This window comes from Pistacia vera, unplaced genomic scaffold (genome assembly GCF_008641045.1).
Source record: "Pistacia vera cultivar Batoury unplaced genomic scaffold, PisVer_v2 Contig1072, whole genome shotgun sequence".
In the NCBI taxonomy this organism is placed as follows: domain Eukaryota; kingdom Viridiplantae; phylum Streptophyta; class Magnoliopsida; order Sapindales; family Anacardiaceae; genus Pistacia; species Pistacia vera.
In genome coordinates this window covers 243,899-260,158 of record NW_022195107.1, presented here as the reverse complement: position 1 = coordinate 260,158, position 16,260 = coordinate 243,899, and the positions used below count along the sequence as shown (strand labels likewise).

Sequence of the window (16,260 nt, the reverse complement as noted above, 5' to 3'; positions counted from 1 at the left end):
CTCACCTAATCCTCTGGAACCTTCAAACTACTAGTCGGGTAAGAACTCCAGTGACCACCCCTATTAAGGGTCATAAGGACTCAAACTCGAAAGATCATGTTAGATCTTTCTCTTGCCCTTTTAATCATGGAGACTCAAACTCAGAAAACCATATTGGATCCTTCTCTTGCTCTTTTACCATCAAGAAAACTCGAATTTGGAAGATTATGTTTGATCTTCCTTTGCTCTTTTACCATCAAAGATTAATTTCTCAATTATCCTACGTGTTGAATGGAAGGTTGACAAAAGTATCAATGTGAAAATTTTGTTTTGAAATTATGAAAAGGTGTTTGTGAATATAATTCTTAAAAAATGTAATAATAAGTATATTTAGAAAATGGGTGTTACCTCGAGAGTATTTTTTGGATACAAAAACCCCCCCACCAAATTGATAATTTATTAACATATTTCATATATTTTAAGGTTTGATTTAATAAGAATTCCAAAAAATTTTAATAGAAATATTAGAAATTTTGAGGTCCGTTTATATATAATGGGAGATTATATATATATTATTTACCTAAATTGTGAGGTCCGTTTATATATATTATTTACCTAAATTTTCCGTATAATGATCTCATCCGAAACGCACCATTTCGCTAACGCAGGGTTTTACTGCCGTCTGCGTCCTTAATTTAGTGGGAAAATCCTGGACGAAACGCAGCGTTTAGGTTTCGCTCTGTAACGATCCTTTCCCAGAAGATGAAGAAGGGNTCATTTGCGTATGGTATAAGTTATACCTGTGCTTAACTGGGTTCGGTAGGAACTGAAGTGAGAATTTGACTATTTAATCATAATTAAAGAATCATAATTATGCTGTATAACTCAGATATATTTCTTTAATGAAAGAAAAATAAATAAATAAATGAAGATAACCTTTTAATTTGACAGCTAAGATTTGGCCGTCATCAACGGTCATATCTCTAGCCATAAATATAACTGAAAAAGGCAAGATTAGTGTACGATCGGTTAGATCCAATCGGTCGTGAGTTGTTCCGACACCGACAGTGACTATTGACAAGTGATAGTGGCTTGGGTAGGTAAATGTGTTTTTGTTAATTTTAAAACTTTTATTAAGAAAAGTAATTGTCAATGTTTTGAATTGAATAGAATATGATTAGATTTTGAAGAATATTAAAACAAACATATTTTTCATTTTTTAGGATAGGATAATGTTAGACTAGCTAAACAAACACAACCTACATAATTGTATCCTAATTTCTTAATTTTTTTTTTTTTTTTTTAAGACCGAGGTGTCAAGATCAACTTGTGCATATTTCAACTAATTTTTTAAAACCTTCAAACTATCGGTCGGGTAAGAACTCCAATGGTCACTCATATTAGGGGTCATGGGGACTCAAACTTGAAAGACCATATTAGATCCTCATCTTGCTTTTTTAGTCATGCAGACTCGAACTCGAAAAATCATGTTAGATCATTTTTTTGCTCTTTTATCATCAAAGAGAGTCGAACTTAGAAAACCATGTTAAATCCTTTTTACTCTATTTACCATCAAGTCATTGTTAATTTCTCGATTATTCTACATGTTGAATGGAAGGTTGACAAAAGTATCAATAAGAAAATTTTGTTTTGAAATTATGAAAAGGTGTTTGTGAATATAATTCTTAAAAAATGTAATAATAAGTATATTTAGAAAATGGGTGTTACAGTCGAGAGTATTTTTTGGATACAAAACCCCCCCCACCAAATTGATAATTTATTAACATTTTTCATATATTTTAAGGTTTGATTTAATAAGAATTCCAAAAAATTTTAATAGAAATATTAGAAATTTTGAGGTCCGTTTATATATAATGGGAGATTATATATATATTATTTACCTAAATTGTGAGGTCCGTTTATATATATTATTTACCTAAATTTTCCGTATAATGATCTCATCCGAAACGCACCATTTCGCTAACGCAGGGTTTTACTGCCGTCTGCGTCCTTAATTTAGTGGGAAAATCCTGGACGAAACGCAGCGTTTAGGTTTCGCTCTGTAACGATCCTTTCCCAGAAGACGAAGAAGGGAGAAGATGAAGAGGAGGTGATGGACAAGGAAGAAGATGAAAGAAGAGAAGCGGCGATACGATCAATCCAATCTTTACAGCCCAATTGCAAGCCCAAAGGTGTCTCCAAAGAACAGCTCTCCAAGTTCCAAGTAATTTCTTCTATTTATTACCTCTCCTATCGATCTGTACTTGTATTTGTGTATGTAGTTTTGTCTTTTTCTTCAAATTCTTGAGTGTTTATTGCAAATTACCGGAACCCACTTGATGATCATTGATGAATTTTGTCAATGTGTTTGAGAGAGACCCTATAAGCAATGCAATAGCTTAGTGATATTTTAATTCGATAATTTAATTGTTAGAAGCTAGTTCCTGGTTGGTATTTGTACATTCCTCTTACAAGTTTATGTTTTTGAACTGATAAAGTCCGTTATTATATGATTGCATATTGAATTTGTCATATATATGAGAGATTTTTTTTTTTCTTTTTTTTTTTTCCGTGGTGGAAATTATTTTGTGAGGTTTAAAGGTACAAGCACAAAGGGCGTAGGAGTTGTTTCAATGAAATTGCGCGAGATAGGAATAGGGTCACAAGATATGGCTGTAGATTCTCTTTTATGTGTGGAATGTAAAATTATAGGAAGAGCCCGAAACAACCTAGAGCCTAATTCTTATTGCTTAGCATTGTGGATTTTGCATTTATGCAGGACTCTCTTCAACTTGGTTTTCAGATTTTTAATGATGAACCAGCCTGAAAGAGGTTGGTGGGGCTTCTCTTTTGGCATTTGTCTAATTGGGATTTAGAGTGACAGGTTAACTTTGCTTAGGGCTATTGCTCCTTTTGAAGTATTAGATTGTTGCAATTAATTGCAAGTGATTTGAAGTCCAGCTGGATTCTTGGATGCTATAATATAAGACTTGCTGCGGAAAAACTAATAGTTAAACTAAAACCAGTTGAACTTTAGATGTTGTAAGGTCGTGGCATGGGAGTTTGAGATGCGGATGAGGTTAGAAAAATAGAATGTTACTGAATGATTCTTTTTATTTGTTAGTGATTTGTAATTGTTCACTGCTGTACATGTTTCCATGCTGAAAACTTTCATAAAATTTTCTTATTTTGTTTGTTATATTGTTTGCTAAATGTTCACTTCTCTGGCTTTCTTGGACATCCTTTTCGTTTTTCTTTCTTGCATCTATGTAACTGCTTCTAAAATATTTGAACTACCATAAATGCCAGGAGCTGCACAGGAAGCGCTTACAAGTAAAATCAAAATCAAAATCAAAGTTTCATCAGAAATCAAAAGGTACCTTTTTGTCTTTTTATAATCATGGTTTTTATTTTTCATATGGGGGATATATGGGTCACCTATCTAAAATCATTGTAGGAACGGCATATGGGACCAGCAAATCTCATGGGAAAGACCTTGATTCCAAGGATCATGTTGATACAGTTTCAAGTACTACAATTGAATATTCAAATGTTCCAAACTTGAAAAGCAATGGGAACAACAATTCCACTTCACATCAAGACAATGTAGCAGCAGACTCTGCTACAAAGAAGCGCCAAAAACTCTTTTGGGGGTATGATCTCTATTTAGCTAGTTGCTCATTATTTTTTTATTTGCATACAAAATAGAAATACATAACTCGTGTTAATTTCTTCGCTGGTAGTTGGAATTCTTAGATCTGATTTGCTTGTCTATAATACTCCTATGCATATATGCAAATATAGAGTCAGATGAGAAATTCGGTTGTCCTGAGTTCACTGTTTCCTTTCAATGCTGTAAATGCATTGAATCTGTAAGACGCGAGAGTAAAACTGTAATGAGTAGAGTGTAAATCTTTCACCATGACATACACCTACATCTCTCTCCCCCTCCATATCTGAATTTATGTCTCACATTAAGTGGGTGACACATGTAGTAGTCTTCCTGGCAGTGTTTCCTATCCCTACCAACCTGCACTTTACATGTTTTCTCATGTTTCAGTGCCTGTAGAGGGATCATTTGGAGATTTTGAGTGTGTGAGATGGTTAAGGTTTCTGAAGTTAGTTGTCTTTCTAATCTTCATTTCGCCTACTTTTGTTGACCATTATCACCCAATAAACATATGTTATTAGTTGAACCATTTAAGTAGTTGATGCGTGTTCATTCATATGCATGCGTGTTCAGAAACAATTAGGAGGTATGCATAAAAGAGCTGAAAGAGGTGTGAATAAATGATGAACCAAAAAAAGATAAGTTTGGGGGTTGAAAGAGGGCAAGAGGAAGGGGCAATGGACCCTAATGATGTTATGAATTTGTTTTTGAAAAGAAAAAAAACTGTTTATAGTTTGTTCATTATGCTTGTTTCAACTTATGCATTCCCGTTACAAAAATAAGAATTTTGCTTAAGGAAACCGAGTTCTCTTACTTTGTTATCCTATCCTTTTCTTTGGAGTCCATTGCCCGAGTCTAACGATACAAGCCAACAAAGACTTTTTGATCCTTAGTAATGTCTAGTCCACATTAGTGGAGAGTAGTTCGATACTTAGGCTTATGGAGTTTGCCACGATTTGATAAACTTTACATTTATGCATAAAATAATCCGGGAAGTCGGAAGATGGATTGAAGTGGGGATTACTCACTCAGGGGGATGATAGAGAAAGATAGTCAATTCAATTATGACTTCTTGGAGTGTTAAGTATTTTCCCGTAATACTATTTCAACAATTTTTGAGACTTGCATTGTCAATTAATTCTAGGCAACTTCTTGTTATTTCATAGTTTTTCTCTTTTGTCATTTTGATCGCAAAAAGTAATATAATGATGAAGTAGAGTATCGTTCCCATGAGGATTGCATGATAATTATTGAGTTTCCTAATTCTATTGCTAATTGAAGAACACAAATTCAATTCAAGGCAAGAGAGATTAGGGTTTCGACTTCACTAGGATATTTTAATTTAATCTACAATTTTTATTGCTTTTAAATTCACATGCAAGGATTATAAATCAAATTCTCTAAATTGTAGAATATATATTCTCAGGCTATATTCTCCTACTTATCCTTATTAAGTTTCCGCACCCAACAAAATGAAGATTAATAGTTCAAAGTCTATTAAGCTAAGTGAAATCCTATAAAAATTTCATAAATCGCTAAATTTATCTCTAGCGTTCGCTTAATCCACGATGTTCACCCTAAAAAGCTAACACATGAATCACTTCTCAGTCTCATGATGCTCAACATTCAATTGAATCAAAAACCCAACATCCAATTGCATTAAGTACAAGAATAAACACATAATTCAAGCAATAGAACTCAAAATCAACACAAATTTATAGACTAAACCATGTAATCCAAGTTACATCAAAACCCTAACCCAAAAGTGAGTGAGTTCATGCTCAAAATAAAGAAAAACATTACATAAACTGTAAATATAGAGTTCAACATGTTAGAAATTAAAAGAGAAACAAAATCTTTCCTAATTTGGAGACCTAAACTCTTCAAATCCCTTTTTCCTCTTCCCTTTGCCTAAATGTTGACCTCCTCATATGGGCTAAGTTTTCTTTTTATAGTGCCCACTAACCCTGTGACTTAAGACTAAAACGAGAAAATGCACCGTTTTTTAAAAACAAAATTTTCCAGAATTCACCGCGGCGAACTGTGAAAACACATTTAAACCCGAGAGTTTTTTGTCGCAGCAAAAATGCTTTTTGCCAGGGTGAAACTCTGTCTTCGTTTTTTTGAATTTATAGAACTGCCCTTGCATGCTCCAACGCTTGAATATTCGATTTTCTCTTTCCTTCTCGTTACGCTAAGCTTCAAGGGTCCTTCCAATCAACCTCCGAACATCTCTAAACTCTGAAAACTCTCGAATTTGAATCAATTGACCCCGTTTTTGCTTCGTTTCAATCCGGAAATGCGTTTTAGACCTGAAACATGAAATGAACGAATTAAGTAGCAATTCAAGTCTACATTCAAAGGGAAATATCCGATAATCTTACCAAATAAACAAGAAAAACAGTATAATCCACAAATTATTAGTAGTGTAAATGATCTTTTCTATTTTAACACTTATTCTAAGATTTATCTCAAAATTGTTTGACTGAAGCATCCAGTTTATGTTGCATCATGGATCATTGTTCTTTCAGTTTTTTTATATGACCTTAACTCTTTTCTTTTTTGTTATTGTTGATAGGCTTGACACCAAGGAAAGGTGGGAAAGGAAAGCCAACATGTAGGTATTACCAGATCAATGAAAATGCAGCTTTCCTTATTGGCGCTCTGGACACTCTTAAGGTTTTCCAATTTTGAAGCTAGTAATATAGTTGATTGAATGTTTTGAGGGAATGCTTGATACCTGGTGTACATATTGAAGCAGTGTTGTATGAAACAATTGAACATAATACCTCCGTCTCGGCAGCAAATTGTCATATGACCATTTCGCAAAATATTCAAGTTCCGGCACCATTCTGCTGTTTAGTAAGAGATGCATTTCAGTACAACTGATAAATTAAAATTACTGTTAATATGTTTTGCTTATAGAAAATAAAATTGGACGAAAATGCGCTGACGCAAACTGAAACGAGCTGAAAATTTAAGTTTTTTATTGGTTATATTTTATCCTCAATCGTTTAGCTGGATTATTTTCGGCTATTTTATCATTATTGGAAAACCACAAAGGAACAAAAATCTCAGCTGTATACATCACTCAACTCCAAAGACCCTTCAGTACGCTTCATATCTGGGATTTTAAACAGAAACATACACATCACGGACTCTAGTTACATTTGATCTTAAACATATACGCAGAACAGAGCAAAACGATGCTCAAACAAACAAGTCGATCCATTACCAAGTCTGAGCAGAATAAGGGGAAGCTCTACAGAAGAAAAAAAAGGCTACTGATTTTAAGGTCAGTACTTGTCAGCCCGAGTGAGATTATTACCATGTGCAACTTCCAAGATTACCAGAATCAAATTACTGGATTAAGTGCACGCTCTATCTCCTCCAAAGACCGCCCCTTTGTTTCTACAACATTACCAGCTATGTACATGACAGCAAGAAAACAGACGGTTGAAAATCCCAAATAGACAGAGCTGATACCGAACTTGTTCACAACACTTAAGAAATACAGGCCAATGACGAAGTTGGAGATCTGTCACCAAAGAAAACCAGGTGTAAGAGAGAGTAAATACATGGAAGACTACTATATAAGAATTTAATACAGCCTAATTGATGGTTAAACAAAATGACAGAGACACCAAATCTTTCTTCTTTCAATTTCTTCCAAGCACGGCAGACTATGATTTCATGAATCAAATATATATATGCATGTAAATCTGACCATGAAAAGCCATTATGAAAGGGGTGAGAAGTTGCAGTTTGCAGTTGGCATGTGCCAATTTCAAGTCAATTGATTATCTTATCAAATATCATCTTTCCCATCTTTTTAGCATGGTTAATTACGTCATTAGTTACAGGGAAAATAGATTCATTCAAAAAAGAATTTAATCATCTTCAAAAGCTAGAAATCCACAAATTCTAGTCCCTCATTTAAGACTTACCCAATGCATGCCTAATGACAAAGCAACTGCTTTTGCCCTGATTCTTGAGGCAAAGATCTCTGGAAGGAGAAGAGCAGGCACAGGACCGGCACCAAGTGAAAAGGACAAGACATAGCTGCATTAATGGAATGAAAGTCATCATTAGATTTCATGGGCAAGATTAGCAAAAGGAAATGGAAGTGAGCATATCAAGAACAAGGCTAAGGTCTCAAAGGAATACAGCTCCTGGAGCAGGAAGAGGGATAATTACTAATGAGGACAGTGTAAACTTACAGGACAGTCCCAAGGACAGCAAGGGTGCCAGAATACGGTGCCAGCACTTTCCATGTGAAGGACAAGGAAAGCAGCAACATTGAAGCAGCCTGAAGTGAGAGCCAAGGGAGAGAGCACAAAAAGAAATTTTGTAAGTTAATAGATAATAAATATTTTTAATAAATAAATAATGAGCATAGCATTATTGTAATGAAAGAACATCCAAAACTGATGTATACCATATCCTCTCCAATGTTATTACATTTTCTGACATGCTAACTAAAAGAAAGAAAATAACATAGATTGACAGTATTATTAAATGTTAGCCATACTGCCCATTCAAAATAAATACTATGACAACTCTCACTTTATCATCATCGACTAACTAAATCTTAAATTTCAATTCAAGCATGAAGAGTAGTCATAGCTGAGTTAGAATATTTTGCAAATATGATCCCCTATCCAGAATCCGTGAAACACATGAAGTATTGGTATGCATATGGGGAAGAATAAAGTCAAACTTCATAACATGTTTTCCATGCAAGTAAAAATTATCCTAAAAACCTTTCTGAGGACTAACATTTGAGAGATTCATACACCACTACTTCAAAGAAAGAAACAGATAGAATGAGAGAAACCTGATTTTGCCTGACAAGCACATAATTAACATGCACATGTTTAAGAACTAATAAACCGGGCATAACAAGAAATCTATATTGAATCTTGAGAGTGAATTCACATTACGGAATGTGCATATTTAATTGCTAATATACATTTTGGGAGTGGATACATGCAAGTTCTAAAAACTGAAACCTTGTTAAAAAACCTCAGATCTAGATTGGTAAGCATTTTCTACTTCAAGAGTGTATATATACATACATATTTGATCTTCAACCATATTTTATCACATTCAACATAAGCCATAATCTACATGAAGATAGAAAACTTAGACCTTATGAATAGATTTCCCCTAGTGAGTAGTGACACAGGGGAAAGTATATTAAAAAAAAAATTGTGCTATATTGTTGATTATAGTATAAATTATCAGTACATTATATATATATATATATATATTCTTGCCTACGGGGAATAAACAGCTAGGTAGTAAACAACTCTACCATTCCACCAAAGCTGATCAACAGAAGACTTTTCCTTCCCTGTCTGTCCATCAAAGAGGATGCAATAGCAGTTCCTGCAAGAGCACATGTGAGCCATACTTAATAGTGTAAGCAAACTTTGAAAATAGAAAAAATCCCAAATTGTCCGAAATAACTATAACAAATCACCAACCAAAGACATTTGATGCACCAACAAGAGCACTCGCTGCAACATCAGATGCAATTCCAGCAGCACGGAACACAGAAGTAGAATAATACACCACGGCATTAATCCCAGCCAATTGTTGGAACAAGAAAAGTGATGCACCAACACTCACAACTGCAGCAAGGCATATGTTAGGCAATGGAAGAAAACTTTTGCCTTGTTATACCAGAAAGTATCAGTCACCACAAACATGAAAAAATAGGAATCAGAAAAGGCATCAAGGCATAGAAAGTTATAATATTATAGGTTCAAATATGTTTTAGTAATATATGACTTAAGCACTATTCCCGTTAAGGTTAACTCACTGGTACCACTAAGTAATAAGAGCTCTATTGTTTCAGTTAACATCCGTGAATCACCTAATTGCTAATGCTTTATGAGGTCAGGGGGCTGTTGGGACTTGACCTCACAGTTCAAAAAGTCCATCCACCTCATGTGAAAGATCCAGTGTTTATAAATGTCATTCATGCAATTGTTACCATTATGCGGTACATCCAAGAGAACAAAACATTAGGTTAGACTTTATTCCTTCAAACAGATCAATATTCAAATAAGATCAGATTCTGTGAAACAATCGAGCCACAACAAACTGATGGCACATCAAGTGGTGGAGCTTGCAGCAGGGTACAAATACAAAGCCTAACCACAATGCCTAAGAAGATCCATATTTGACATTTAAAATCAAACAAAAAGCTCTGTTCAATGAGTTTCAGGTATACCTTTCCAATAGCGACTGCTAAATAAATCAAACCATCCCGCCTCTGGCTCAGCAGACCCTTGACCTGCTGTTGTTAGATCATGCATAACTTCACCAACTCTTTCCTTCCCATATAGTGTCTTTATAGCTTTTTCAGCTTCAGAAATCTTTCCTTGCTGCAAAATAGATGCCCTAAGTTGATAGATATTTAAAGCTGAAGAGAAATACATTGGCAATGTAAATAGAGTATATTATTCTGTGAGACAGGCTGCAAGAAAACCTGAAAAAGCCACCGGGGGCTTTCTGGAGAAAATGCCATTCCTAGTGCCAATAAAATAGATGGTACAGCTGCAATACCAAACATTGTCCTCCACCTACAAATACATAAAGAGAACATAAGAAGATAAACATAGTAAAGAACTAAATTGAAGCAGAGGAGAATTTAGAAGAAAACAATTGATTTAAATGACTAATGAATAAACTCCAAACCAATATATTCTTGGTCAATATGATATTCAAATCCTAAATCGAACATTGAAAAATTTTAATTTCTGCAAAGCTTCAACAATCTAGCAACACATTACAATTCTTTGCAGAAAAAAAGAAAAAAAAAAAAAAAAAGAACACACAGCTAAATCAGATTTTTTCACAAAATTTCAAATTTTTTTCTATAAACAAAATTTTGACTAAAGATGGCTGAAATTTTTTCCCTCAACAATATTTACAAGAGCAAATTCATATAAGCATTATTTACAAACTCAGATGTATTTATTAAAAAAATGACAATACACATCTAGAAATGGCTGGTAAAAATATTATGCACAAGTTCAAAAAATTTCCATCTAAATCGCCACACCGAGAGGTGGTACTTTTAGTGTATCTTGTTACATTGTACCCACAATCTAATCCACAAGTTCGTTAGAGGAATTTTTGCAGCACAATAGTCAATTATCCTTATAAAGGAAACAGGTTTATTGGCCTATTCTGAGGAAAAGAAATCATGCTGAACATCTCTAACAAGTCAAACCATATAGGATCTCTAACTACAAATACTAAATTGTAAATCCAATCACTCTTATTTTCCAAGAAGCAAATTTTAAAACTGTTGTTTTCCTGGTGCTCAAATGATGAATAACATGTAGAACATCAACTTATTTGACCAAGGAAAGTTTTTCAGAGATCAGATTTTGATATTGAGCCAATTTAAAACTGATATTTGTTTGACATATTCACTATTTTTAAAACCTCCGAAGCAGAATGACATGCCCATCCCAAAATTCTAAATAGGCATTAGAACTTATCCAGGAGATGAAAAGATGGTCCGACACTGTATAATATAATAATGTTCACTAAAATGCTATTGTGATTTGATTCACCTGATTCAAAATAGCAATACAATGACCTGCCCCAAAGTTAGATAAAAAATCGAGCAGACGCAGTTGGTTTCTTTAAAACCATCAAGGAAGGTTCCAAACAAATTCCAGGGGATGATTATAAATATCCCATGGATTTCGTGAACCACTAAAAAGTCAGCCTGATTTTAACTTCAAGGAGGTCAATAATGTTTACCAAAGGCAAAGAATGGAAGGAGAATTACCATATAGGGTTTCCAGCTAGAGGTAATCCAGCCACCAAAGCTGCAAGAATCCCAATACAGATAAAAAGTTGGTTTACAGATCCAAGGGCACCACGAATTTCAGTTGGTGAGATCTAAGCAATAAAGATACTGTTAGGATGTTCTTCTTCCCAAAAATTATACAGTATACAATATACAATATACACATAAACATATATTACCTCAGATATGTAAAGTGGTACGATGGCAGACGAGATGCCAATTCCAATGCCAGCAAGTAAGCGACCAATTATCATAGTCTGTACGCTCTGGGCCATAGCACTGATAACATTTGACAATTTGAAGCATCAGTCTCCAGAAATTATTTATTTTGGGGGCTCAATACTACCAAGTGAATGAACGAAAAAGGACACACCATAAAATTGCTCCAATTGCAAGAGGGATTGCATCTAATTGAAAAGTCTTTGTTCTGCCAAACTTGTCAGCCAATGCTCCTCCAGTGAAAGAACCAACAGTGGCACCAGCAAGTAGTGTGCTGACAATCCATCCTACTCAAAATAATATAAGCCAGCTAATCATTAGTTTGTATAAAACAATCTTAAAATTTGAAAGAAAGGAAAAACAAAACAAAAAAAAAAGAGAAGGGGGGTGTTGATTTACAGAGATTATATGTAGCAAGTATAAAGTAACAATTTGATTATAGCTTGAAACTACCAGAATTCATTTTGAATACTCTGTTTTCCATTTTCATTTTCATTATGCAAATCTACTTCCATTGGGATATTTAGTTAAGCAATTTATGGCACTTGCCTTGTAAGACAGTGTTCTCAGCAATACCAAGATCCTTGGCAAGGTATTCAAGGGCGCCATTTACAACCCTGAAGTAATAAAAAATACCAGTGAACCAGTGAAATACACGGCACATGAACAAGTTCAATGATATACTACTAGTCTACTATAACTATGAATACTTGCCTTAAAACTCCACAACTAAAATTCAAAATGTAACCAAAACAGATCATACAGCCACACTGAATAAATAGTATGGTAAGGATTCGAAGTTATTAAATTATAACTCCATAACAAAAGAAAAAAAGAATGTCATTTCCAAGTTAAACAAAGCCTTACCCCAGATGGTAACCAAACAAAATAGCTCCCAGACAAGCAACCCCAACAAAAGGCAAGACTACTCCAGAAGATTTCTCCTGATGCTTGATAGGAGTAACTTCTTCAATGTCTCCATCTGTAATCCATTTTCATAGGCTACTCATCAAATATAGAAATTGAATAAATATAATACAAGTACTATTGTTCACGATTAAATTTGAAGACTTCTTCATATTAAGGATGACATTCAATCATTTAAAGAACTACATTCTGAAAGATCTGGCATCACATGCATACAATGTTGATACATCCAAATATAAAAATAGTGTGAGCATATTATGTCTATTGCCTTAAAGTATGAATGTTGATAACTAGGACCAGTAAATGAAATCTACACAAAGTTATCAACCGTTAAACATCTAACCTAACAGGTGATATGAAATAACTCAAATATCTTTTAAGTTACCGAAACAAACAACTCAACAACATAAGTCTAACTCCCACAAATAACAAAAATATTCTCAAACTGTACAGAAATTAAAGGCACTATTGAATGTTTATGAGCATTATCATCTTTTCTTCATCAGCCTTTTAACTCAAATTTCATAAGTTTTTTCAATAACCATATGGCTCGTAGCCTGTAGGTCATTGGCTCAATAAACCCCTCTCCCCTATAAACAAGGCATAAAAACACTTCTTTCACCGACATCAATAGACAATGGACAAGAACTTAAACAATCAGCTAAAACTTATCATACAAAATGCAAATAAGTAAACAACACCGAATTAGCCACCACTGATTCCAAATGATAACCACACACCGTGTGAACCAATTCCTAACGCAAAGACATCAATTAAATACGCAGAACAGAGAATCTATCAATTGAACGAAACGATTGAGAATCAAACGAACCAGTAGCCTGCGTTCTGACTGATCGTGACTTAGCCGTTGACCTGAACAGACTTTCAACACCAAATCTCGCACGCGTGAGCTCAGCTCCCATAGTAGCCGCGTCGAGACGCAATCCACAGCAAGCGGTCCCACTTCTCATGCAAATACTATTATTCTTATCAATACTACCATTCAAAGCTAAGTTTCCGCCCTTAAAGTCACCAAAACAAGCAGAAACTCTCCTCCGGTTTCGCGCCTCAAAACCTACACTCGGTTTGACAGCGTACGTGGACGCTTGCATTGTCGTCTGATCCAAGAAATTCAAATAACATACCATAAAAGTCAAAATAAGTACAAAAAAAGGAAAGAATTAATTACAAATAATAGTATTGACAGGAAAAAAAGAAAACAGAAAGTAAATACGCAACCGTTTAGTCTCTGATTCAGATTGAAACCTGCGATCAGAAGATTTGCTTCAAAACAAACAGAAATGAGATTGCTGTGTATATTTGAGAGACGAGCTTGGGAAGTTCCGTTGGGAGAGTGAAGAGTGTATCAAAAACAAAGCTGGTGGAGAATTCAATTCTCTTATTCTATTAGTTTCTGGAATCAAATGAATTTATTTTTATTTTATTATAAAGATTTTTTTTACTGTCTAAGTTTCAGTTCGGATAGTAAAAACCAAATTGGGAAAAACGAAATGATTTATCGGACGATTACGTGGGATTTTGGATTAGATTTGGTGATGTCGTGGATGCATGTGGGGCAGAGGGGTTCTGATTGTGTGTGGTTGGTTCTAGGTGCTCAGTTTGGACTTTCCTCGCCTTCTGATATTTTATTCCTATAGTGTAGATAAAGATCAAAAAGTAATTCGGCTTCTGGTCTCGCCACATTGTTTCCACCGATAAACATTGGATCATTTATTCGTTTTATTGTATATTGTTCTTATCACACATTTAATTATGCAATATTAATGTGATAATCTTAATTAGATCTTTATTTTGGGTTTAACGTTGACAGAAAGTCATTTAGACTTTCCTTATTTTTATTTTTTTTAAATGAGCGGAGTATTTGAACTAACTTATATGTATTTTCAATTAATTCTTCAGAAGTCCGATCCTAATATTTTTTTTTATTATTATCAAAGAAGTTTTAATCAGTTTACACACACTTCAATTTAACTCCTAGAATCCTAGAACTATTGAGCAAATAAAAGTCCAATGATCACCCTTATTAGCAATCAAGAAGAGATTCAAACTTAAAACCTTTTGAGTAATGTATTTAAGAATCTTTATCGAACTACTTTAACTACTTAAGCGTCTCTATCGAACTTAGGACTTTCCTAAATTTTTTAATACCCTTTGCTCAACTGCCAAAGCCCTTCTATTTGAAACTTTGATAGGGAAAGGACTATTCTGAAACGAGCATGAGAGCAAAGACTAAGTGGTGAGACATGGGGCCTCCAGTTTCCAAGAGGACAAACATTTTAAACTTGAAAGTGACTTGGGCGAACAATGCCCTCTTTCTTTTTGATTTGAAATCCGAACAACTCCAATTGATTTACAGATGATTATTGCATTTTGGTCATTATTGTGAAGAAAAGAAGGTGAAAATACAACTCCATATGTGGACAACGTTTGTGTATACCCCAGTCGGCAGTCGTTTCTGTTGGAGCTAGTTGGAGAGGCAACCTGAAGGGCATGTTAAAATCTGACGTAAAGTTTTATATTACAAGTTAGATTTGTAATATGATTCCAACAGAATAAGCAATCAAAGAGGTCGAATTGCTTTACATTTTTTTGTTTTTAGGAGACCGGAGTGTATCCAGATCAATTTATATACACCTCAGTTAATCCCTCAAAACCTTAAAATTAACGGCCAGATAAGCTTTTTAATGGTCACCCATATTAGCATTTGTGAAGAATTAACTCAAAAGCTTATGAAACCTCTTTTTGTTCTTTTATCATCAGATCATCACCTAATGGTGATTGTTTTAGGGGTGCAACACGAGGACTTTCCAAGAGATCACCCATCCTAATAGTGTTCTCACAGTCCCGCCCATACACTCTTACCTTCAGAGTTTTGATGAGATCCGGTACATTAATGCTGGTATGGTCGCACCAAATTGATTTACATTGTTGCATTTTATGGGCACACCTACTGATCTTGGGCTTAGTGCTTTCAGAATAGGCCTTCAGCAGTGTTTTCCTGTTCGGCGATTACTTCTTGGGCCTTCATTATATATGCCATTTAGGCCCAAACTTATATTTTCTTAGTGCTTTAGGACATGTGCCCAGAAATCATGAAATATGAGCATAAATTTACAAGGCAAAAAGAAAAAGCATGAAATGAAAATTAATAGAAAATAAAATTGAAAATGGGAATGATGCAAAATCAGTCTACCCTGGTTTTCCAATAATGTATACAACAGTTTGCAGCTAATAGATGGTATGAATTTTAGGCTTTTTCGTGTAGATTTGTTTTTAAACTTTATGTAAGTGTTTTTTTCTTAGTTCAAGAAAGAATAAATGACTTTTTCCCACCCAAGGTTTGCCTTATTGACATCACCAAAAAGTTTCAAAATACCTCTTTTCCATCCAAAGTTAATATTCTGTTACTATTCAAAGCTGATTTCGACGGCAAAAATTCTCTCGGTCACTACCATTTGAACATCTAGTCTCCTCTCTATAAAACTCCTTTCAGTTTGGCTCCTAATTTCTTGTCGATTGCTGGCCACCGTAAAGATAGAGTTTCATATTCTTAACTGATTTTCGGCAACGAATATTCATTCAGTCATCAATATTCGATCCACCAATC

The 16,260-nt window shown here is 34.5% G+C and overlaps 2 protein-coding genes and 1 pseudogene across 4 annotated transcripts; 1 reads left to right on the top strand and 2 right to left on the bottom strand.

Annotated features, from left to right (window-relative positions):
• The first annotated feature begins 558 nt into the window (after positions 1-558).
• LOC116132565 lies at positions 559-6,586 on the top strand. 3 transcript variants are annotated; one of them, XM_031418233.1, is made up of 5 exons: positions 559-750; positions 2,072-2,203; positions 3,289-3,355; positions 3,437-3,632; positions 6,228-6,586. In XM_031418233.1, the coding sequence occupies exons 1-5, from the start codon at positions 742-744 to the stop codon at positions 6,268-6,270; spliced, it is 447 nt and encodes a 148-aa protein (XP_031274093.1). In that variant the 5' UTR covers positions 559-741; the 3' UTR covers positions 6,271-6,586. The 3 variants fall into 3 exon arrangements, with proteins under 3 accessions (XP_031274093.1, XP_031274101.1, XP_031274097.1); XM_031418241.1 differs by having other exon boundaries at positions 560-741; positions 2,063-2,203; positions 6,228-6,585; XM_031418237.1 differs by lacking the exon at positions 559-750 and having other exon boundaries at positions 1,887-2,203; positions 6,228-6,584.
• An 86-nt stretch (positions 6,587-6,672) lies between these two features.
• LOC116132587 (plastidic glucose transporter 4-like) lies at positions 6,673-14,133 on the bottom strand. The gene is made up of 14 exons (XM_031418251.1): positions 13,872-14,133; positions 13,465-13,750; positions 12,573-12,687; positions 12,255-12,322; positions 11,860-11,992; positions 11,666-11,765; positions 11,466-11,578; positions 10,149-10,242; positions 9,891-10,044; positions 9,139-9,285; positions 8,967-9,040; positions 7,870-7,958; positions 7,597-7,711; positions 6,673-7,187 (listed from the first exon to the last, which is right to left on the bottom strand). Exons 2-14 carry the CDS (start codon positions 13,742-13,744, stop codon positions 7,005-7,007), a joined length of 1,665 nt encoding a protein of 554 aa, XP_031274111.1. The 5' UTR covers positions 13,745-13,750; positions 13,872-14,133; the 3' UTR covers positions 6,673-7,004.
• A 1,306-nt stretch (positions 14,134-15,439) lies between these two features.
• LOC116132706 lies at positions 15,440-15,566 on the bottom strand (annotated as a pseudogene).
• Positions 15,567-16,260: the final 694 nt, after the last annotated feature.

Excerpts from the sequence above, each read along its gene's own strand:
- LOC116132565 (XM_031418233.1), top strand. Across the intron at positions 3,356-3,436 it reads GTTTCATCAGAAATCAAAAG|GAACGGCATATGGGACCAGC; the intron begins GTACCTTTTTGT and ends AAATCATTGTAG. Across the intron at positions 3,633-6,227 it reads CGCCAAAAACTCTTTTGGGG|GCTTGACACCAAGGAAAGGT; the intron begins GTATGATCTCTA and ends TATTGTTGATAG.
- LOC116132587 (XM_031418251.1), bottom strand. The coding sequence starts at position 13,744 with ATGCAAGCGTCCACGTACGCTGTCAAACCGAGTGTAGGTTTTGAGGCG. Across the intron at positions 10,243-11,465 it reads CTAGCTGGAAACCCTATATG|GTGGAGGACAATGTTTGGTA; the intron begins GTAATTCTCCTT and ends ATGTATTTGTAG. Across the intron at positions 9,286-9,890 it reads TAGCAGTCGCTATTGGAAAG|TTGTGAGTGTTGGTGCATCA; the intron begins GTATACCTGAAA and ends GCCTTGCTGCAG.